The sequence below is a fragment of the Passer montanus genome, unplaced genomic scaffold, assembly GCF_014805655.1.
Source record: "Passer montanus isolate IOZ18808 unplaced genomic scaffold, ASM1480565v1 scaffold72, whole genome shotgun sequence".
Classification (NCBI taxonomy): Eukaryota; Metazoa; Chordata; class Aves; order Passeriformes; family Passeridae; genus Passer; species Passer montanus.
Window position 1 is genome coordinate 873,491 of NW_024372370.1, and position 23,555 is coordinate 897,045.

At 38.3% G+C, this 23,555-nt stretch overlaps 1 protein-coding gene across 5 annotated transcripts in view; it reads left to right on the forward strand.

Moving 5' to 3' along the window:
• The first annotated feature begins 830 nt into the window (after positions 1-830).
• Positions 831-23,555, forward strand: part of NALCN (sodium leak channel, non-selective) — a 228,454-nt gene continuing 205,729 nt past the window's right edge. For 2 of the 5 annotated variants that reach the window (XM_039730481.1, XM_039730485.1), the window contains exons 1-4: positions 831-1,102; positions 1,669-1,763; positions 11,618-11,764; positions 14,017-14,199. In XM_039730481.1, the coding sequence (XP_039586415.1) occupies positions 11,657-11,764; positions 14,017-14,199 (291 nt within the window). In that variant the 5' untranslated portion in view covers positions 831-1,102; positions 1,669-1,763; positions 11,618-11,656. Of the gene's footprint in view, positions 1,103-1,367; positions 1,455-1,515; positions 1,624-1,668; positions 1,764-11,617; positions 11,765-14,016; positions 14,200-23,555 lie in introns of those variants that run through there. The other 3 variants (XM_039730482.1, XM_039730483.1, XM_039730484.1) reach the window with 3 other exon arrangements.

Here is a 23,555-nt window from a genome sequence, read left to right on the forward strand (position 1 = left end):
GGCCAACTCCATAACTGGCTTATTAGTTTTAGTTGCCAGCATCAAATAAATATAATTTAAAGGAACCTGATACAATTTATGCCAAACACTTTCCTTCAGCTTTCTGGAGTATTTTGCTAAGGGCTTTGTCTTTTGAATCCTATTGCACATCTTTACCACGTCCTGAAAGTTATAGGCTCACATTCCCCACCATGCAGTTTCATTTAAACATAAATTTTCCACAAATTTTATTTTTTAAAAATTTGTTCAAGAAGATAAAATACTTATTGGAACACGTCAACCTGATTTATAGAAAAAATTTTTCCAAGTATTTTTTCATCTGTTTAATTGAGGCATCGCTTACATTGCATCATTTAGGCTGGAAAAGACCCCTAAGACGATCTACCCCAACAAGTGAAGATATTTTTATTAATTTATTTCACTGTGGAGCTTGGGACTGGGCTTTTACATGGCTCTTCAGCAATCTGAAAATCAACCAGAGCACCCAGGGTCTGGGTGGTGTAGGGGCAAAGAAGTTCACCAGCACTAAAAAAAAGCCCTAAGATGTACAAATAGGGTTTCTTACCAAAATAAATAATCTATCCCAGCACTTGAAGAGCATAATGAAAAACAAAAACAAACCCCAAACCTACCAAGAAACAAAAAGGCTGAAGCCCGAACTAAAGCCCTCCAAAACTGCCGCAGCGAGTGGCGCCTCGGCCGCGCTGCTGTTGGCCGAGCGCAGCGCGGCCTCAGCCCGAGGGACCGCCCGGCGGGCTCCGTTCCGAGCCGGGCACCCTCGTGCGTTTCGGGAGCGCCGTGGGGATCACCCCCGGCAGCGGGGCCGCTAAGCCACCTCTCTTCCCAGCCGGGTTCTTGAGCAAGGCGGGGGTCTGTCTGTTCCGAGGCGCCCGTGCGCGGTCGGCACCGTCTCCTCCGCACCTGCTCCCTCCCCGCCCGCCCCCGCCGCTGTTGCCGAGAGACTGAACGCGGCCGCCGCCGGGCGGGCCCCGCCGCCCCGATCCATCGCGGGGAGGGCGGCGTGCGAGGCTGGCACAGCACCGCAACGCCCGCACACCCGCGGGGGCCGCTCCCGACCGCGCCATGAAGGGAGATGCTGGCGGTAGGTCGGAGGCGGCGGGCACGGCTCGCTCCCGGAGCGCGGTGGGGCCCCACGCCTCCCCGCCCCCCTGCACGGCCCCACGGTGCCGGCGGCCGCCGCGGCTGTGCCGGGAACCCTGGCGGCTCCCAGGGAAGGGACGGGCGCGGTCAGAGGCCCGCCTGGCTCCCCGGCGGGGGGAAGGGGCGGCGGCGCCCTCCGCATCGCCCGCCCCGGCCGTCCTTCCCCCGCGGTGGGAGGGGGCGCTCCGGGCCGGCCGCCGCCGGCCTCCCCCGGGCCCTCCGCAGCCTCGTCACTGAGGCAGAGCGGGGCCGTGCGGTCAACAGGCCTCTTCGGGGGGCACTCATTTCCTGAGGTGGCTGTGGATGGGGACGGGGGTGGCCGCGGAGAGCTCCCTCCCCGAGGGGACCGCTCGGCTGGCTCGCAGGGGCTGCGGGCTTGGCGTGGTTGGAGGGAGTGATGTACCCAGGCCTGGGCTGAATCTGTTTAACGTGCAGTGTCTGGGGTTCGTACATCGAAAAGAGGTGCTTAATATTGTTTTTTCTGTTATTGACATATTTTTGTTTTAGTACTCTCGGTGAAATCAGAGACGTATTTCAAGAAAGGATCAAGGTTTCTGATAGCCTTAATGTGCAAACGTGGCTTTTAAGTCAGCTATGATTTGGTAGGTTAACCGTCATTGCATCCAGGCAAATATTTACACCGAAAAAATACTAACTAAATGCTATTTGAGTCTTTTGTGTTTGTCTTAAGCATCATCAATTTCCTGCTTCATTTCATTGTTTCTTTTCATTTTCATTTCCTTCCCTAGCAGTCCCATTCAAGTGCCCTTTGAGTGCTCAACAGAGAAATGATACATATTAACAATGAACTGTGCTCTGCTGCTTGAATCACAAAAGCTGAAGTTTCTTAACTTCGAGCAGGGGATGAGACATAACATTTCTTCAAGTTGGTCTAACGGGATGCTAGAAGTCCCCAGCTTTCTTCAAGTATATGTACCTTTGGAGACTTGTAGGAACAGTTGGGTTTGTTTTCATTTGATGGGTTGTTTTGGTTTGGTTTTTCTTGGTTTACCATTTGAGCTTGGCAACAATTGGCATATTTGTGCTTTAGTCTTCTTGTTTGGTCATCTGTTTTATTTTAATCTAAAATATGGTTCGTCACAGTTCATTGAGCTATACCACCTGGAAATGGAACTTACTCTGTTTTGACTTATTTCCAGCTCCAGGACACTGCTGGTACCATGAGCACTATGTAGATCTGTGTGGCCTTCATCCAAACCTATCTTTGAGTCAAATACATTTTGTGTCTTAAACCTTCACAGTAGACGATGAATACTGTCACACTGTGTTGTAAGGAGTAATGAGCTTCTGGACCTCGCCCTAGAAGACTTCTCCAGATGAGAATGTCTTCTTGAGGCATGAGTAGCTCATTATGAGATACAGCTGGTTCTGGCTTCTGGAGAGTTTGGTTTCCTCCCCATCTGGCTAGGTATTTAGGAGTTCAGTCTGTTAAAAATAAGATGTCTGATTTGCTTATGAGTAAACTAGAAGTGTTGCATTCAAAACTAATTTTTACTGTGTTACTAATAGAATGCTTCCATGATTGGATCTTCTGTAGGTTTTGAGCACAAAATCTTTTGAGGATAAAGAGCAAAGTCAGCCTAGTGTGGGTGTTACAGGTTGAATCATATTTCTTTCCCTTTAAACCTTTCTCTGTTCTCCCTTTCATTACCTTCATAGCATCTTTTATTTCAACTGAAGTTTCCTGGATTGATTAAATACTGATAAACATCTTGCTTTGCAAAATACCAGTCCTAAATTACAGTGGCAAATTGTCTTGATTCTACTAGGTAATTTCTTTTTCCTTTCTGTATTTTCTGTGATATTTTCATCTTTTATTTATTTTTTTTTCCCCTTCATGGTGAGGACAATCAAGTAGTGAAACAAGTTGCTCAAAACACCTCCTTTGCTGGAGGTTTTCAAGACCAGACTGGAATAACCTGAGTAAATTGCAATAGCCTGGGCTATCACCAGAGTTGGTACTGCTTGAGCAGGAGATAGGATTGAAGACTGAGATCATAGAACCAAATAATGGTTTGGGTTGTAAAGGACCTTAAAGATATGTAGTTCCAACCCCACCGCTCTGAGCAGGGACAACTTCCACTAGACGAGATTGCTCAAAGCCCTATCCAGCCTGGCCGTGAGTACTGACAGGGATGGGACATCCACAACTTCTCTGGGAAACCTGTTCCTTGTCTCACCACCTTAATAGTAAAGGATTTCTTTCTAATATCTAAACTTATCCTCTTTTATCTTAAGATCATTTGCCCTTGTCCTATCACTATATATCCTTGTGAAAAGTCCCTCCCCAGGAGCTGTAACACCCTTTAGGTCCTGGAAAACTGAGGTCTCCCTGGAGCTTTCTCAGGGCTGAACAGCTCCAACTCTCTCAGCCTGTGTTCATAGGAGAGGTGCTCCAGCCCATCTTTGTGGCCTCCTCTGGACTGATTCCAAAGATCAATGTCTTGTGTTGCAGGCCCTGGAACTGGGCACCTGGAGAACCTAGATGGAGTCTCACAAGAGCAGAGTTGAGGGCCTTCCAAGTTGAACTGGCTTATGATTCTATTACAGTGGCAAATTGTCTTGATTCTACTAGGTAATTTCTTTTTCCTTTCTGTATTTTCTGTGATATTTTCATCTTTTATTTATTTTTTTTCCCCTTCATGGTGAGGACAATCAAGTAGTGAAACAAGTTGCTCAAAACACCTCCTTTGCTGGAGGTTTTCAAGACCAGACTGGAATAACCTGAGTAAATTGCAATAGCCTGGGCTATCACCAGAGTTGGTACTGCTTGAGCAGGAGATAGGATTGAAGACTGAGATCATAGAACCAAATAATGGTTTGGGTTGTAAAGGACCTTAAAGATATGTAGTTCCAACCCCACCGCTCTGAGCAGGGACACCTTCCACTAGACGAGATTGCTCAAAGCCCTATCCAGCCTGGCCGTGAGTACTGACAGGGATGGGACATCCACAACTTCTCTGGGAAACCTGTTCCTTGTCTGACCACCTTAATAGTAAAGAATTTCTTTCTAATATCTAAACTTATCCTCTTTTATCTTAAGATCATTTGTCCTTGTCCTATCACTATATATCCTTGTGAAAAGTCCCTCCCCAGGAACTGTAACACCCTTTAGGTCCTGGAAAACTGAGGTCTCCCTGGAGCTTTCTCAGGGCTGAACAGCTCCAACTCTCTCAGCCTGTGTTCATAGGAGAGGTGCTCCAGCCCATCTTTGTGGCCTCCTCTGGACTGATTCCAAAGATCAATGTCTTGTGTTGCAGGCCCTGGAACTGGGCACCTGGAGAACCTAGATGGAGTCTCACAAGAGCAGAGTTGAGGGCCTTCCAACTTGAACTGGCTTATGATTCTATGAACTCAGTTTTCCTTCTTTTTTTCTTCTCTCCTTTAAGTACAGTGCATAAAGTACCAGAGGCTATGGTGCAACTTTTAGGAACTGCCCTGCAGCAAGGGCATGTCGATTAGTTTGTTTCAAAAGGAAGATAAGAGGATAACAAAAGAAAAAGTCCTAATTCTGTTTTCAAGACTTCAAGTTAAGGATATACAGGCATTAACATTTTGCTGGCAGTTTCTTAAAGAATAGAAAAGGAAGAATTTGGCAGGGAAAGATGATCTATAATATTTCAGTTTCTTTAGTAATTATTTCAGCAAAAATTGTAACAAATCTAAAAGAATATAGCCACCATTTATTTTAATTAGTACATATTTAAATAGTGAGAAGATGGATATAGAAGGTTCTAGGCATAGTAGCATGTAATTAATGATACAATAAAATCCCAGAAACATTAAAATAATCACTTAAGCAGGCATGCTGCCAGCCATCTGCCTACAGAGAAGCTCCTTTTCACCCGTGTATCGTTGTGGGAAGGAATTCCTTCCTTTAAAACCTTGAAAAATTGATCCGGAGTACTCAGAGCAGGTTTCTGAATGTGGAGTATTATAAAGAGAAGATGGGTTCCTCCTTGAATCCACTCAGTTGATGACCTGGCACTGCCAGTTCCCTTACGTTCATAAAGGGCTAAACATATTTTCCACCTGGACATGGGTTATGGTGGAAAAGAAAATCCAGAACACTGCTGTGTGGTTTTAACTAGAATGATTCTTACTAAGGACGTTTGTATGTGCCTTTTGTCAGCAATGGGCTCTGACATGTTTTTATATCAGCTACATTGCAATTGACCAATCCTAGGTCAGCAAATGGTGGCCCACAGTCCAAGTAAACTTTCCAAGTAAACCAGCTGTTAAACTGTGCAAATGTATTTGGGAAGGAAATACATTGCCCTTGGTATTTTCTGTGTATTTCATATGATTATTGTGCATTCAGTGGCCATCATTACATTTTAGCATTTTATCAGCCATTCTGACAGGATAATTGTAGAACTTGGAAAGCTATTGTGTTGTCCGGTCATGCCAACAACCAGCCTCTTAGGGTGGTGGGTGCTCACCAGTCTTGGTTTCCACTGCAAAGCAAAAGCTCGCTGCTTATACAGGGAAGTAGCTGCTTCATGCTTGGATGTGTTCCACCTTTGGCATCCATATGGAGTTGGGACTTTGAAATGTGAGAGTGAACCTGCTCTTTACTACAGAGGTCACTTTGGTGTACCTGGATCTCTATTTTGTATGTAAAAGAAGTGTAGTGGAATGTGATATAAGCATCATTTAAAAAATCATCTTCAGTTGTTCTGGCTTTTTTTTTACTCAACCAAATCTCTTAATTAAAAAAATGTGGAAAAGCTAAGCAATTCTATTTAAAATTAAAAAGTTCTGTTTATGGCTCCATCACTGCACCATGTATGTGTATGTGTAGTTTCTTCAAAACTGTATATTGCAGATGTTAGAAGGGTTAAAGAGAACAACATTATGTGACAGTAGCAGTAGACTGTATATCTGACTCACAAGAGATCTGCCTTTGTATGCAATGAGATATTTGATTCTGCTTGTTGGGTATTATTTTGGCGACATCTGAGAGGAAGAATTTATATGTAAGAAATAAATATTGTAAGAGCATTGTCCTTAGCCAACAATAAGGGAAAACACAGGAAATATGTTGCGAGTGAAGAGCTGAAGTCTAGTTTTCATACTAGATGTTCTTACATTGGCAGCCTCAAGCAATTTTCAAACTTTTCTCAGTTTTGGACCTCAGTCCTGGTATTTTTGGTCTGGGATCCTGCTAGTAGTTACAAGATATCATCAGTTGTTCTTTCCTACGTGTATCCAAATGATTTGAAAATTTGAATGTAACTGATTTTCAGAATATTTTCTTCAGTATACCTTCTTTGTGAGGAAACAGCTTTGCTAATAACTGACCAAACTAAAGTTTGGTCAGTTATTAGCAATATATCATGCTTAAATAACAAAGAGATCTTTCAGAACATTTCATCAGATACAATAATGATACCACACAGAGAAAAAGTACTGAAATAAGGTCTTAGTTTAAATTAGTTATGAGTTAATAGCATCTGTGGTAGTATGTGCCATGTGATGTATCCACTGGAATGCTGTCTTTGCCCTTCTAAAATATATCTATACTGTTGTGTATGCAGCTTGCTCACTTCAGATTTTTGCTACGTGAAAACAAATGCAGAAATGCCATTTAACTGTATCCATACCCAAAATCAGGGATGGAAGGACCTGTGGATGCAGGGAGCAGGCAATAGACAAAGTGTCAATTTGCAAAGAAGGAAAGGAGGGGGCTATTGATGGAAGAATGGGAACTTATATTTTTCCTATAACCATGTAATGTATACTGAAGTTAAGATCAATCAGTTTCTTTAAGGTAGCCTGTACTTTGGGGCTTTTTAATGTATGGTATGGAAATGGGGGTTTGTCATCGTGCTATGTGTATGGGTGTTCACATCATCTTCCCGTCACCCATTTTAGCTCTCATATTTGTAATTATTGTCTTGAAGTGTGTGCCACTTTCTGTGTCCGTGCTCTGGGAGAAGTTGGAAGCAGAGTTGACATTTTCAAAGAGAGAATTGAAGAGCTTGTAGGTGGCCTGCCTTGGGAAGACCTTCAAGCAGTGCTCACATGATCTCAGGTGACAAAGTCAATAGGCAATGAGAAATAAAGTATGTTGAAAGCCAGGCATTGCTGATTCCAAGGATTTGTCTGATTTTTGAATTCTCTCTCCATAAGTTGTAGGTAGGAACGTCTGCTTTGTTTTCCTGTTGATATTTCTGTGAAGTCATTTTTCAGCTGCCTTTTTTATCAGCCAGAGCCTTTATAAGCATGTTTTCCTGACTTTCTGATAGAGATCTTTTGAGCAGATTATGCTATATACAGTGAGCTTGATTTATATGCAAGACTCCGATTTCTCAGCTTTTGATGTTGTGGAGGATCAGCTACTTTTTAAAATTTGTCTTTTGATTTTTTTAGGAACTGCATATTTCCATCAGAAGGAGTGTCTTGCACTTAGTGGGAATATTGTAAACGGCGTTAGACCTTCTTGTGGCTCTTTTGTTTCCGAAGCGCACAGTGGGTCTTATGTTCACCCCAACCATTGTCCTGGCATAGTTTAATTTCAGCAGAAGCTGCAAATTTAGTGGGTAGGGGTGGTTTAGAAAGTGTAGAGGTTGCAGAACATGCCTGCAAGTTCAGAGATAGGAAGAAAAAGAACAATGCTTCCCTAATGAATCCAAGGGGCTCAGAGTGTGAGTAATTTTCTTTTTAGTTTTATTCCTTTTAATTTGCCTTTTCTTCTAAAATTAGAGGAGAAATGTAAAAGACAGTATGTTACTCCCTGAAAAGGTTGACACCTGCAATGTGAATTTTCATTGCTATTATAAAGAAGGTACTGCAAAGAAATGTGAAGTGTTGTAGCTCCAAAGCTGCATGATATTTTCCTGGCTTAAGAGTCTGTCTTTGCCTTGCACCCAGTATGTCTTAAAAACACTGCAGCTAGAAATACATCCTAGGGAATGTATTAAGCCTTTCACATTAATAACAGGTTGTGATCAAAGAAAGACCTAATGACGTATGTCGGGATCAATGCAGGAACTGCAGGGGTGGATTTGTATCAGGGTTAGGGAGGGCTACATCCTCACCACTGGCACAGCTTGGTGCACTGCTCACTGTGGGTACATGCTGGAAAGAGTTTGTGCAAAGCTCTCCTTCTCTTCATTCTTCACCTGGTTCCTCCCTAAACAAACAAGTGCAAAAGGAATTAGTAATCCAAGGGTTAAAATTCTTTACATACATGGCAGAGTTCCAAAACTGCAGCACATGGAAAAGCGTGTGTTCCTAGTAAACTAAAAGCAGTGAGAACAGCAAAAACAGTTGCATAAAACTTGAAAGCAACTATGCTGTAGTTTGAATAATCTTGCTAAAGACAATTTACAAACTATTATTATCTGTCATCTTCATCCTGAATTTTTGTGTGCATTTCTGGTCATTTCAAGTAGAGAAGTGAGCAAGCTGATTCTTTTATTACATAACATTTTCTCCATTCCATTGCTTCTATATTCATGGAGATTTGTTTATTCAAGGCTGCCTGATAAAAATAAGAATTCTAATCTCTTTAGTCACAACACTGATTAGCTCAGCTGGTCAGAGCATGGTGCTAGTGATGCCAAAGCTGTGGGTTTGATATCCATATGTGCTATTCACTGAAGAGTTGGACTTGTGGATCCTTCTGGGTTCCTTCCAACTCAGAATATTCTGTGATTTCTGTGATTTAAGTACGTGAACTGAATCCATTATGGACATTTATTATGAACATCTAAAGTTCATGTTATTTTCTGTGCCTGGACCAATTAAAAATTACTTGAACAAAGAAGCACTGGGTAAAAGGATAAGTGGAAATTTTATTAGGAGAGTATGGCTAATCTTCCTACACATCAAGTATATAAATAAGCAGTACTGAGAAAAGCATAAAAACAACATAGTCTTTCTAATAGACTGTTGATAATTATTTGCTTTTTTTACCCAAATGGACATAGCTTGTTATTTAGACCCTCATTTATTAAAAAAAAAAAAAAATCTGTAAGGTGAAAGAAAAATCAGTTTTTCATATCCTGAACCTTTTCTCATAATTATTGATTGCACTTACCTTATTAATTCTCTGTTTACTGCTACATCTTTTCTTAAAGGCTTACTAGAGCACAGTAATAGCCATTACCAGAAATAGTAAACATAAAATTATTATTTTGTTATTTCACTGATTAGCTTTTGAGTAACAATTTCCAAAGAACATACTTGTAAAAACATTTTAGGCAGTGTTTTTTTCCCCCTAAGGTTTTGGGAAATGCAGCTCCCAAGGCAATGCAGTAACTTATCACTATGCTAAATGTAGCCATTTGAAGGTTCTATGACCTCAAAAAGCTCACCAGCAGCTCTGACACTTGAAGCATTTCTGGTTGTGCTTTGGTCTAAGGAGAGAAAAAGGTCAGTCCATTACACTGGGAAATAAATAGGAGAAAATGGAAAAAAAATATCTAAAGAGGAGGAAGTAGTGAATTCAGTTACAAAATAAAAGTGGAACATGAAGTTTGAGCATGAACATGGAGAGAGCATGCAACCTCTGTGAATATTATTTCATTCTTCATTTGTTAGAGAAGGGTGATTAATATATAATATTCATTTTACAGTATTTGCATGTGTTTAGTGACAACTTGCCAGCTTTACTTGTGCTAAGATTGCTGTGAATGACCATTTAAAATGAATATAGGTGTCAGAAATTGTTGCTTATTTTGTGCCTTTAGATTATTTCTGTTTGTTTTTAAAAATCAGTTATTGCATAATGTCAGTTCCTCGAGCTGGGAACATTAGTACAAAATTTCAGCCCTGTTACTGTGTGGTTTATACAAAGACCAATGGTTCAGACTTGGTTTTACAGAGACAGGAACTGACCTCTTGAATCTGAAAGAGAATACAGAGCAGGGGTAGACTTTGAGGGAACTGGAATAAGATTAAGGGTTTACATTTGCCATAACAGCTAAAAAGAAGAGACAGAAAAGGATGCAAGCGTAGTGTCTGGACATGAAGCAGCAGCCCATGGGATTGAAAAGGCCAGCTGAGACCAAGCACATGGGCACTTCTGCAGTCCTGAGCTCACTATTGCCTCCAGCTAGTCGAGGACAGTGTTTCCTGCATTCATGTTAGAGAATGTATCATTGTGATACTTGTAGCTGTAATTACCAGGGCCTGTAGTGACAGGACAAGGGAGCAACAGAGTTAAACTGGAAAAGGGAAGATTCGGGGTAGGCATAAGGAAAAAATTCTTTACAATGAAAGTGGTGAGACATACAAACAGGCTGTATAGAGAAGTTATGGTAACCTTATCATTAAAAAGTGGACAGGGCTTTCAGCAACCTGATCTAGTGAAAGGCGTCCATGCCCATGGCAGGGGAGTTGGGTTAGATTATCTTTAAAGGTTTCTTTGAACTCAGACCATTCTATGAATCTATCTTAAACTAGTTTTGACAAACTTTTGGTTGTCACAGGGTAGTGTCACCTGCAAACAGTTGGTCCAAAGTAAAGGTCCAGAACAAGGTCCCAAGATCAGATCTTGTTTTCTTCCCCCCCTTACTTTGATGAAAAAAAAAAAAAAAAGGTCTCTAAGGGGTTGTATTTCATGAACAATAGAATTGTATTTCAAGGGCAGGCAGTTACTTCTCAGGAGAGTATATCTTCTTCATCTACTTGGATTTGTTTAGACTTTGGGATCCATGAACTGTGTCTGTGGAAAAGTCAATACCAAGATCTGACTCAACCTTACTGCTCTCATGGCATGTCCCCTAGTTGTGGCTCACATGGCTGAGCATACAGAAGGCTCAGTCAGTGCCACCCATGCAGGAACGTGCAGACACCGCCTGACCGTGTGGAAACAACACATTTTCCTCAGTCCTCCATGTGCCAACATGTGCCCCACAGCCAGCCAGCTGTCTAGCTGTTGAATAGATAATTGTTAACATCAAAAAAAAGTATTAGAAAGATACTTTAGAAAATACTTATTAGAAGAATAATGTTATTAGTAGTATATAGCAAAAAGACTCTTCTGATTTCAGTAAATAACATTAACATCTATTGGCTGCTTAACATTGCCTGTTTGCCTTTGGCATGTTGGGATTTATCTTAGCATAGTGTAATAAATGGAAATGTCACCATTTAATTAAATGGCTCCAGGTCAAATCCATCCAATGATTACTTTGTGTTGAAGTTCACAGCAATAGCATTCTTTGCATATTAGAACAAATTTTCTGTCAGTGTTGCTAAGTTTTTGGTAATTGTTTATGTTGTATACCTTTGTGCCATTTTTTTGTAAACTAACAAGTGTCATGTCAGTGATTATATTTAATAAAATCAATATCCTATTAATCAGTAAGTACAAAAGAAGTGCACATGAAAACAAAATGCTTTACGTTATTTATAAAACAGTTTAAAATGCATTGTAAAATTGCTCAAATGAATTAATGTTTTCTGTTTTTTTCTCACCAAGGAGGTTTCATGATTATAGATAAGAGAAGTTAACTTCAGGATGCTAAAAAGGAAACAGAGTTCAAGGGTGGAAGCCCAGCCAGTTACAGATTTTGGTCCCGATGAATCTTTGTCAGACAATGCAGATATTCTGTGGATTAACAAACCAGTAGGTATCTCTTTATGTAATTGCTAAATTTAAGTTAAATGTAACTTGAATTGTTGAAATATGACCTCCACAAAAATTCTGAATTAGATGTTAGTCAGAAGCAAGTTTTGAACTATAGTTGCTAGTGTACCAGTTAATTTTTTAAAAAACATCGAAGACTAAACAAAATACTTTCTTTTGGCTGTTTCAAAATTATGGGATGATCAAGCAGTATTTTCCAACCAGTTATCTGATTGATTCTTTTAAAACAGCCATCCTTTCAAGGTCTCTGGTTCCTAACATGTTTGTTGAAAGGATGTTAAAAGGAGGATTTAGTTGCTCAAGTGGTAGCCATCAATAAGCACTTTTGATTTTCAAATCTCTCCTTTTCAAACATTTATGAATATAAAAGTGTTGTTATTTTGGTTGTTTATTTTGAAGTACAGTTCTCATTTTTCTCATACAATTTAACCTAGAACCTGCCTTGAGAAAAAGAGAGATGTAAAAGTATCTGGGAAATTGAAACTGGGGAAAATTTCATTAGGAATGGAGTTATTAATAGACTGTATAGTATTAAGAAAATCTCTTTACCATGTAAATATATTTATTATGATTGAATTATTTATTCAGGAGTGAGCATGGATCCAGGATTCCAATATTGTGAATTTTTTCTGTTTTTGCAGACAAGATATTTTCACATTTCTCTTAGTGTATAAATTTTTAGTTTTTAAAAGCAGGAAGTAAAATATTCTGAAATAATACCTGTTGTTAGCATTGCATTCATTTAAGGAAACCATCATCTCATTTGTAGTAAGGATGCCAGATCCCCTCAGCTTTGCTGCTGAGTTTTAACACCTAAAACTATTCAGCATGAATTAATATATGGGTGTTATCTTGTCAGTTATTTAAGTAGAATGTTGGTATACTGGCTGCTGTAATAAACTCAAAATGTCATTGCAGAAATATATGATGGATATTCACCTACATTTCTTATCACAGAATGCACGAGATTTTTGTGTAATAATATTTCTTGTCATTCTGATGGACTAGTTGTATATTGCTTAGTGTTTGTAGTACTGGCACTTTAATGTGTCAGAGAACAAGTTCTGTATCAGCAACACTTGAATACTTATGTTTTTTCAGTTGAAATAAGATTCAAAACAAAGTGGATGTTAATGGGATGTTGGAGATCATTCATAAGGTGTCTTCTGTTTCCAAATTATTAAACTGAGCTCAGAGTATGCAAATGATAGAACTATTAAATTAATGTCAGATATCATTAAAGTGAGTGAACAGTGAGTATTAAATTAGATGGCTGTTCTTGAGTCTTTTGGATATCAAAAGGTCTGAGGTACACTATAAATGAGTATAGAATTTTTACCCAGATGAAAAATTTTGATAAATATACTTCAGGTTTTGTGTTTAAAATATTTTTTTTTCTTGCTGAAATATCTCTTCCTGTTTGTTACGATATGTACAACCTTCCCAACCATGCTTCCTTATACTTGCCTGACTTCAAGATGTTTCAATCACATTTTTTATTTAAAAGGAAAAAATCCAACCCTAAACCTCCATATTGATATATTCTGCTTTTTAGTTACACCTCCCTCTCTGACTGGCAATGAGGAGTGAGACTGAGTCCTAATTAGTAATAGAAATGAACGGTTCTCCTATAGCAACAAAACTTGATTGGAACAAAAGTGAATCCTGAAAGAAGTAGCTGTCTGTGACATAGTCTCTTTTATATTTATTGGGTTTATATTTATTATTTTCATAACCAGAAGGATGCTTTTAATCCTGTGACTCTCTCTTAATTTTTTGAGCTGTGAAATGATTTAAAAATAATTTCTTAAGTAAATTAATTTTCCACAAATATTTTTATTTAATCCATCATCCCAGCTTCAACTAATTCTACCTATTGTCTACCCATAAATGTGATGGGTAGTAATTTGAAAAGAAATTGAGTTACAAGTGCCACAAAGTAGAAATGATAGAATCCTTGTTCTCTGTTTCGTGGCTCTTAATTCATGTTTTCTGACTTACACAACCTCACTAAGTAATAAAAGTATATACTTGTCTATACATGTATAAGTAATTTAGGAGTGCTTATTTTTGAAGACCTTTTATATGTGGATTGTGATGTAAAAGGACACAGACGTCGTTTACAAAAGACTGCCAGGTAAGTTGTGGAAGCTAAATATTTGAGGGTTTTTTGAACATCAAACCAATCTTGTAATATCTCGTGTTTGGGTTTTGTTTATTTTTTTTTTCAGTGGGTGCACTCTTTACTACGAATTTGTGCCATCATCAGTGTTATTTCTGTGTGTATGAACACTCCAAAAACCTTCGAGCATTATCCGCCTCTCCAGTATGTGACATTTGCTCTTGATACTCTGTTGATGTTTCTTTACACTGCAGAGATGATAGCAAAAATGCATATCCGTGGGATAGTTAAGGTAAGCATGTAAACAGTATTCTCTGTGTGCTTCCAGTGATCTGAATGTATGCTAATGAAATTTGGTATTTGGTTTTTAACTTGCCAGCTCTTCTTGCTGTGATTGTTTTTAACTGCAGGCAACATCATGGTGTATAAACTGAAAAGACAGATGGATAAAAATGTAGCTTTACTGCATATTTAATCCCCTCAAAATATAATGTGAGCATTCATAGTAAATGAAGAATTAGTAGTAAATTAATGAAACAGTTTCATTTTATTTGTATAAAGAATTAAAGGAAAAATAAGCTACATACACATTAACAAGAATATTTTATATCTGTCTGTTGGTCCATATATGGACTTAGAATTTTGATTTTTGTTTCATATGGCTGGATGTGTTCTTAAATAAGAACATGAGTCTTACTGTGAGCTAGTCAATAAAGCGATCTTGGTTTGTTTTTTTTTTACCTTGATATAGTCCATGTTGGTAAACGAAATGCTTCTCTTATCATATGACTGCTGTTGTTGCTGGGCTAATTTGTATAAGTGGATTGGAGGCAGCAAAAGTGCAGAATATGTTAGTAATCATTATTTGGTACCATTATTTCACTGATTGTTTATCTTTTATTTATTGTTTTAGTCTTCTGCAAAAATATACAAATTTGGCTTTCATGTTTAAAATACATTTGCATACCTTACTGTGAATGCAATTATGGCACTACTGCACATAATAGATAATGTGTGTTAAGTTATCCTTACTTTTAACTCCTTAAATGTCTGGTGATTCCAAAGATATCTGTAATTAAGTTTATCTGCAAACTCAGAAAAACTGAGCTATTGTGGCATCATACTTAATGAATATTAATAGTAAAAGTTTAATTGTCATTAATATTGATATTTAGAAAGTTACTGAAATAAGATGATTCTGAGAAAATTGTCATGGGTTGTGTAAAGCCAGAGTAATCCTTCGTGAAGTGCTGTTTCTTGCTGCTACCTGAGCTCTCTTGTTCAGAGATGTCTGTGAAGAAAGGGAAGATGTGGACATAGGATTATGCATAGGGAATTAGTGACCATTGTGAACATTTGAACAGTGTGGGAATAAAAAGTTACTGTTATAACCAGTACAGCCTTTGCAGAGAAAAGGAAATGTAAATATTATGCAGAGAGAGAGGGAGGGGTGGCCAACAGTGTGGCTTTTGTACACTGGCTTTTGAGTATGCGAATACCAACTTCACTCACAGTCAACACTTAGGGCTATGAAAGATATGCTGCTGCATAGCCTATTGTCTTTACTGGGTTGTTTAAATTTGTGGATTTGTGAGAAAATCTTAAGGGCTGCTATTGTCCTTATGGGGGACTTCAGCTTTCCAGAAATTACCTAGGAGCATCACATAGCTGGTACAACCTGGGCCAGAAGATTCTTAAAAAACCTGGATGACAACTCTGTGGAACAGGTCCTAAGGGGTCTGACTCAGAAAGATGCTCTCCTTGATCTACTGCTTGTCAACAGAATCGATCTGATGAATGAAGTGGAGATCAGCAGCTCTCTTGGCAAGAATTTAAAATCTTTGTTGACAGAAGGAAAAATGACAACAAAACCTAGCTCTGGACATGAGAAGAGCAGACTTCAGGCTGTTCAGGGAATTAGTAAGTGAGGTCCCCTGGGAAAATGTTTTTTTTCCATCAGTTCATCACTGTCCATCAGTTCTGATCACTTTTTAAACACCGTGTTCTAATGAAACAGGACTGGGCAATTCCCAAATGTCAGAAGTCAAGAAGACTTGGCTGAACAAAGTTTTCTAGTGGAAATAAGCCAAAAAAAAAAGAAAGATGTATGACCAGTGGAAACAAGGTTAGGTGACATGGGCAGATGTGAAGATACTGCTTGCCACTGTCAGAAGAAAATTCATGCGCCAAAGATCAGCTGGGGTTAAACCTGCCAGAACTGTGGGGGACAATAAAAAGAGTCTTTTCAAGTATATTAATGGCAATAGGAAGTGTAAGGTTAACATCAGCCTTTACTAGAATGAGAATGGTCACCTCACAAACAGGGACATGGACAAGGCAGAGATCATTAACGCATTCTTTGCCTCTGTGTTCAACACAGATAGTGGACCAAGGGATCTCAGCCTCTGAAGTGGTGACCATGATTGTCAGAATGATCATCTCCCAATTGTCCCTGAAAATGTTCAGGATCTGTTGCTCCCGCTGGATCCCTACAAATCTATGAAGCCTGATGGAATATAGCAAAGAATCCTCAAAGAGCTGCTGATGTCACCAAAAAACCTTTCATGATGATTTTTGAGTGGTCTTGGGAATCTGGAGATGTCCCAACTGACTGGAAGCTGGCAAATGTTGTCCTGATTTTCATCAAGAGCAAGAAGGAGCATCCCAGAAACTACATTCCTTTCAGGCTCACTTGAGTGTTTGGTAAAGTTGCGGAGAAGATTATTCTGGGAGGTATTGAAAAAACACTTGAAAGACAATGTCAGCATGGCTTCATGAGGGGAAAGTCCTGCCTATCAAATCTGATTTCCTTTTATGAGAAGGTAACCCACCTAGCTGATCAAGTGAAGCCAGTGGATCTTTTTGGATTTCAGTAAAGCTTTCAATGCTACCTCTCAGGGACTTATCTGGACAAAATGTCCAGCACACAACTGGACAGACAGATCATGTGATGGGTGACCATCTGGCTCATGAGCTGGGCACAAAGGGTTACAGTGAATGGGGTGACATCAGACAGGTGACCTATGACTAGTGGGGTTCCACAGGGCTCCTCAGCTCTGTGGTCTTCAACATCTTCAATAATGAGCTGGACACAGGACTGGAAGAGATACTGAGAAAGTTCACAGGCACTACAGAACTGGGAGGAGCTGTTGTCTCCTTTGAAGGCAGGGAGGGCCTGCAGAGAGCCCTCAACTAAATAGGGGGCTGGGCAATCACAACCCATATGAAATTCAGCAAGGGAAAGTGCTGGATTCTGCACCTAAGGGCTGGGGCAACCCTGGATGTACGGTACAGACTGGGGAATGGGAGGCTGGAAAGCAGTGCCATGGAAAGGGGCCTGGGCATCCTGGTCTACAGAAAGCTGAATATGAATCAGCAGTTTTGAGTGCTACATTGGGAATTGGACTCAATGATCCTTATGGTACCCTTTCAACTCAGCTTATTCTGTGATTCTGTGGTAGACTAGACTAGACTAGACTAGTTTGAAGGGACCATTGGAAGGGAATTACAATCGTAATCTAGTCCAACTGCCTAACCAGTTCAAGGCTGACCAAAACTTAAAATATTTTGCTAAGTGCACTGTCCAAATTCCTCTTAAGCACAGGGTTTGGGCATCAACCATTTCTCTAGGAAGTCTGTTCCAGTGTTTAACCACCCTCTTTATGAAATGCTTCCTAATTACCAGTCTAAACCTTCTGTGACATAGCTTTGAACCATTTCCATGCATCCTGTCACAAGCTACCAGGAAAGTCAGCACCTTGTTCTCCACTTCCCCCCTTCAGGAAGCTGTAGAGAGCAATGAGGTTACACCTCAGCCTCCTGTTCTCTGAGCTAGACAGACCTAGAGTCCTTAGCTGCTCTGCACAGAATGAACTTGTCTCTGATTGTTGTATGATGAGCTTGTCTTTGAAGCATGTCTGATGAGTCTGGGCACACAGAATTGATAGCTGTCTGGAACTGGTCTCAATTAATGTTATAAATGTATAGATAACAACACAGATAATTTCTTTTGCACACTGACATTTTGCTCTTCATTTATTAGCTAAAAATACAGTAAAATAGATTAGATATAACCACTGTTACACAAAGAGAGTTTAAGTAGAAAATGGCTGCATTTATTTTTATTTTAAGAATTGAGGATTTGCTTAAAACAATGTCTTGTAGCATTCATCAGTAAATATAATTACGCTGAAATTAAGTGCCTTCTGTGGTGCCATTTGGGGAATTGTCTGAGAATAACTTAGATGTAAGGGACCTCTAGAGGTCATCTGGTCTGACCTGCTGCCCAAAGCAGGTCCAGTTAGATAACACTGCCCTTGGCTTGGATTGTCCAGATGAATCTCAGACTTTTCCAAGGATGAAAATTCCACAAGCTCTTTAAACAGCCTATTCCAATGCTTGACCAACCTTATGCAAAAAATATTTCTGGTAATGTTTAATCAAAATTTTCCATTTTCTTTCAATGATGTTCAATGAATAATATTTTTTAGTGAATTATTTGACTTATTCTTTGGATTATTGTTTCTAAGAAAATACTAGTTTAATATTACAATTTTGCGAAGAGCATATTGATCCATGGACTGCCAAAGATAGTGGCAAATGAAGTAAATAAGGTACTGTTTAGAAACCTATTAGCATTTATTAAAGATGTTTGCATATGAAACATCTTTATATAAGGCAATTTTTACTGCAATGTTCTAATTTATATGGATTTTAGTGAGTGCAGTATCAAAAAATGCATTGCCATATGATTCTACTGAACTTTACCATGAATCAGTATTTCTGTAAATGCTTGAGGAATTGAAATGCTAAAAAAACCTTTGAACCATGATTAATGCAAAATTATAGTCCATCAAGAAACCTAATTTATGAAGAAGTTAGGCACCATCCACTTAAGTCCCAATTAATAACAATGTAAGTATAGCTGAGCTAGGAAGATTTTAAGAATGTCTAATTAATACCTTCTGAGGACAAATGAAAAATACACTTTCCTTGGTTTCTAGGGCATTTAAGAAAAGAAAAGTACTTTCTGAAACTGCTAGCCTTTTGTCTGTAGAAAGTTTCCCTTTTCCATGTTTAAACTAAGTGACAAAAGAAAACAATGCCTCCATCCAAGAGTTTTCAAATCCTAGAGGAAAAGTTAAAGTGAAATCTTGCAGGGGTATTGTGTCTTTTATTGCTCATGTTTTCTTCTGGGTTATTGTTGCTGTGCATGTAAAATCTATCCAAACTTTGGTCTGTCCATGCAGCTACTGACACATGTCATGAACAAGTGAACTAATCCTATTAATACATCTGTCTTTACTTTGAAACTTGTATCTGAAAAATTAAATTCATGCTGTGATTTCTCACTGATTGAAATATCATTAAAAACAATATTCTAGGACAGTCTAATGTTTATCTACATTATTAAAATATATGTACAAGCAGTAAGAATTTGCAGTGGTTTGTGAAGTTTTATATCAGATGGAGACAGAATTAGAGCAAGTCAGTTTGTTTCTTAGGACATATTCTTATACTTGCATTCTAAACAATGATCTATATTGAATTTTAAAAACATTTTATATTGAACAATGATGGCTTGGGATAGTAAATGTAATAAAAATGTAATAGTGCATAGTTAAAGCTTACTGAATTAAATTTGACATTGGTATTTTCATGATCTTTTCAGTTCAGAATTCCACTTCCTTCAGTTCCTAGATTTGTTCTCATGCTCTTTAGTTCCCAGAATGTAAACGGGATTCAGTTTCTTTGGTTCTGATTCTTGTCGTGTTTCATGCTCCTTGGTCAGAAAGAGCTTTGCAAGAATCAGCTGCATTAAGGAAGTATTGTCTGTCAAATGAAAGCAGATCAATCTCCTTCATTTTATCATCAATAAAATTTGAAATGCTTTCCAAATTACATGCAGTTTATGTCTACTGCATAACTTAGTGATTGATTGGCAGGCTTCTGAGAGCATCATGAAGGAACTACTCTTTGAGTCTGTCAAAACAGTTCATGAGTCAACCTGGAACTTAACTGACAAGTCTTATGGTCCCTCAGAGTCAAAGCTCACATTGATGTGCCCACTCATATGTCACTTAAGAGCATGACTGTATGTGCTTGACACAAGTCTGTTTTCTGAATCAAGGAAATTTTCATAAATTATTCCCCCCTTGAAAAAGGAGCTGGGGTGGAATTGAAGAAATGAAGGATAACTCTCAACCCTAAAACAGATGTGTTGTTAGATGAGATCGGACTTCTCAAAGAAATATGGCATCCTAACCTGTGGCAGAAGGTCTTTATTTCTCTTAATCAATAGAATGAAAAAAATACCTTATGCTTTCAAGTAATGCATCTTCTGAAGGTCATCTCACATGGGTATGACCAAGGTAAGGCTATCTTAGTTTAAAGGTATCTTTTACCTTCATTAGAAGTATTTATTTTCAGCTTGTGTATGGGGAGACAGAAATATTCCAGGTCAATTGCTTATATTAGACACAGTTGCACTGATGGCATTATGTATAATAAAATAACCAAAGAGGAAAATGTGCCAAAAACTATAACAAAAAGGAACCAAGTAATAGTTATCTCAGATGATAATTCAGCCATTAGGGAATGAAAGATGAGTCCATATAGTTTCATTCCATAGACACTGTTAGGGTATATGAAATTTTCTTCATTGGACTGCATCCTCCTTGCAGCTTCTAATCACTGTCATAATGGTGTGAGAGAACCTACACTGAAATCATGTTGTGGAAGGGAGGCATGGTTTATCCTACTCCTCCGTTAAGAGTTACATTGTAAAAAAATAAAAGCGAGTTCCTTCTCCTGTCTGTTAAAAAAGCCTCTTTGACACTTAATGCTGAAAATGAGAATGTTTTTTTTATACAACACAAGCACTGTGCTGAATTTAATAGAAATATCTTATTTTTTACTGTGCAGTTGTGACACATGTCAGCTAACAAAGGAGATTGCAAAAAGTCATAAGTAATGGTCCTTAACATTTTCCCCATTGTGAAATCAATTACATTTACAGCAAAACTTTTGTACTAACTGAAGTAGTTGTGAGTGGATTTGTCAGAGTCTTATTTCAGTAGCACTGTGTGCTCTTCACTGACTTCAGAACTCTGGCAAGGGGTAGAAGTGAATGGTTACACCATTAGCTTTCCTCATTCTTGGTGAATACAGACGGGAACTGGAACTAAGCATCTTCTGCTACCACGGCAGTCACAAATAGATGGGAGCAGTCTAGCTTCCCATGCTTCTGTCTAGTACTAAAACCAACAAATTACTTAGTTAACTGAAATCAGTGGCTTTCAGTATGTCAGGTTTTTCCAGGCAGCATTTGTCCTGTTCAGGGAGAACATTTTCCTCACCATTTCCTCATTATTTTTCTGATAGGTGCTTTGGTTGCTGTAGTTGCTGTCTCTTTGCTCAAGAGAAGAGAACTAAGGATGGAGCTTGCAAAAAAAAATTTTTTGATGAAATAGGAAAAGAAAAATAGTATTCATCAGCACTAACTTGAGGGACTGCAGTGGTCTGCAATTAGTTGTTTGTGTCTAAAGTAGGCTCTTTCAAGGGATAATTTTTCTGGGTTTTTTTTTGTTTTTGTTTTTTTTTTCCGTTGAAAGAAAACAAAGCTTAAAGCACACAGACTAATATTTCACCTGTAGGTATCTCCCAGTCAACAATTTCTCTAACTCATGTATTTATTGTCAGTGGAAAGGTGAGGACTACAGAAAGTATACACACAGTGTGATGCTAAATTATTTTTTAACATTTATGGTATTTGCTCATTTATGCTTAAATTAATTTCTTCCATAACCATCCTAATTCATAACTTTGAGTTATGAGTTAAAGAACTGATGTTTACTTTATTACAAGTTTCTGTTTTGCATTCTTTTCAGTAGTTTTAATTAACATGCCATTTTTATCAAACAAGAATGGAGAAATTACAGAATTAGTTTAATCTTTCTGATAAGTAATGGAAATATTAATAGGATTACAGTGAAACACTGTCAGCTGGCTTACCAGCTTTTGGTAACTTTGTCAAGGGTGTTTCTGTTGCATTACAGACTGAAAATAGAAGATTTAAATTTTGAAATAAATTTAATTCCATGACTTTAGAATTGCTGTATACCCATAGTTTATAAATGAGTCAAGGATCAGGAAGCTGTGTTCTTTTCAAGGGTTGGATAGTAAAACAGAATATGCGGCTCCTTCATCTAGCAATAATGTGCTCTGATGTATTTATGATATCTCTGCTGGAAGCTCCATCTCAGGATGTGCAAGTCACAAACAAAAGTGAGAACCTTGACCTTAAGGGTAGGGACAGAACTAGTGGAATCAGTGGCAAGGATAAGAAAATCTTGAGATGCTTTGACTAAACAGAGTGAAGGGGGAAATATCAAAAGAGAAAACTACTTACCTATGGTCATAAAAAGCTCACAGAGCAAACACAAAAAAAGACTATCTGTCATAAGATTTGAGTTTCTGTTTTACCCTATGCCTTGTTTTATTATAAGATAAAAGCTACTTATCCTTGTTACAAATTATTTTCAAAACCAGACATATATTAAAATACATATATATGTATGTATGTATAAAAATGAAATTTTGTACTGTGTATAAAGTTGTTGGAAACCTAGATGTGTAGGCAAGGCCCTATGTTATCCTGTGTTGGCAAAGAATAGGTTATTTTAAATAGTTTTAAAACTTAGAATATTTTAAAACTAGAATATTTTAGTGTTGGAGCTGTGATTGTTAGTTTTAAATATTATTTCATGTGAAAAGCATTTATATTCATTATTTGAATACAAGAATCTACAAAAGTTGATCTTCTGTCTCACCTTTTTCCTGTGTTTGTTGCTGCTTTGCTAAGTGTCTACAACAATTGTAAGGACATCTGTTCCCAGGCTACTGGGATTGTGTTGCTCATAAAATGCTCTGCTGCTGTTTCCAGTCACAGGAAATTAAAGAAATTAAAACTGATTATCATGAGGAAAAGAAATTGGAAGTTGCCTGCAGCATGCTGCTAGTTGGGTGTTACTGCCTGTGGGCCAGGGAAGGTTAGAGACCATGGCACTGGAATATACGCACCTGTTTCTATGGTTACTTGTGTCTGGTTTTATTGGAGTGTTTATTACGGGAAAGTAATGACTCATATTACACAGTGGGGCTTTTTGCACCATTTTTGCATTAACACATTAAAAAATCAAATGCATTTAAATTGCTTGGTGAAAGTACATAAGCAGTATTTCTAAAATAAAAATTGTATTTTTTCTAAGTGGTCAAGGGGTCATGGAAGTTTTTAGAGATAAATTATTCTGGATTGTGGATTGAATTATGTGTCCATAAAATAAAATACTTAGTGACTTACCATAGTGATCAAAATTTAACCTAAAAGTTACTAAGAAAAACTATACTGCTCGCTGAATTTCATAATGCAGCTAGAAATATACAGACCAACAAATTAGATTAACAAAACTTTATTTTTTTGGTAATGCTATTTTTTTCCTCTCCAATAGCACTTTCAAGGATTACTTTCTTGTCATTCTTGATGAAAACAGCTATTATTGAGGGATATTCTGAATGTATGACTTCATGTCAGTGTAAAATGATACATATCTTGGGAAAGCCGTGAAACCAACATACTGGATAACATGT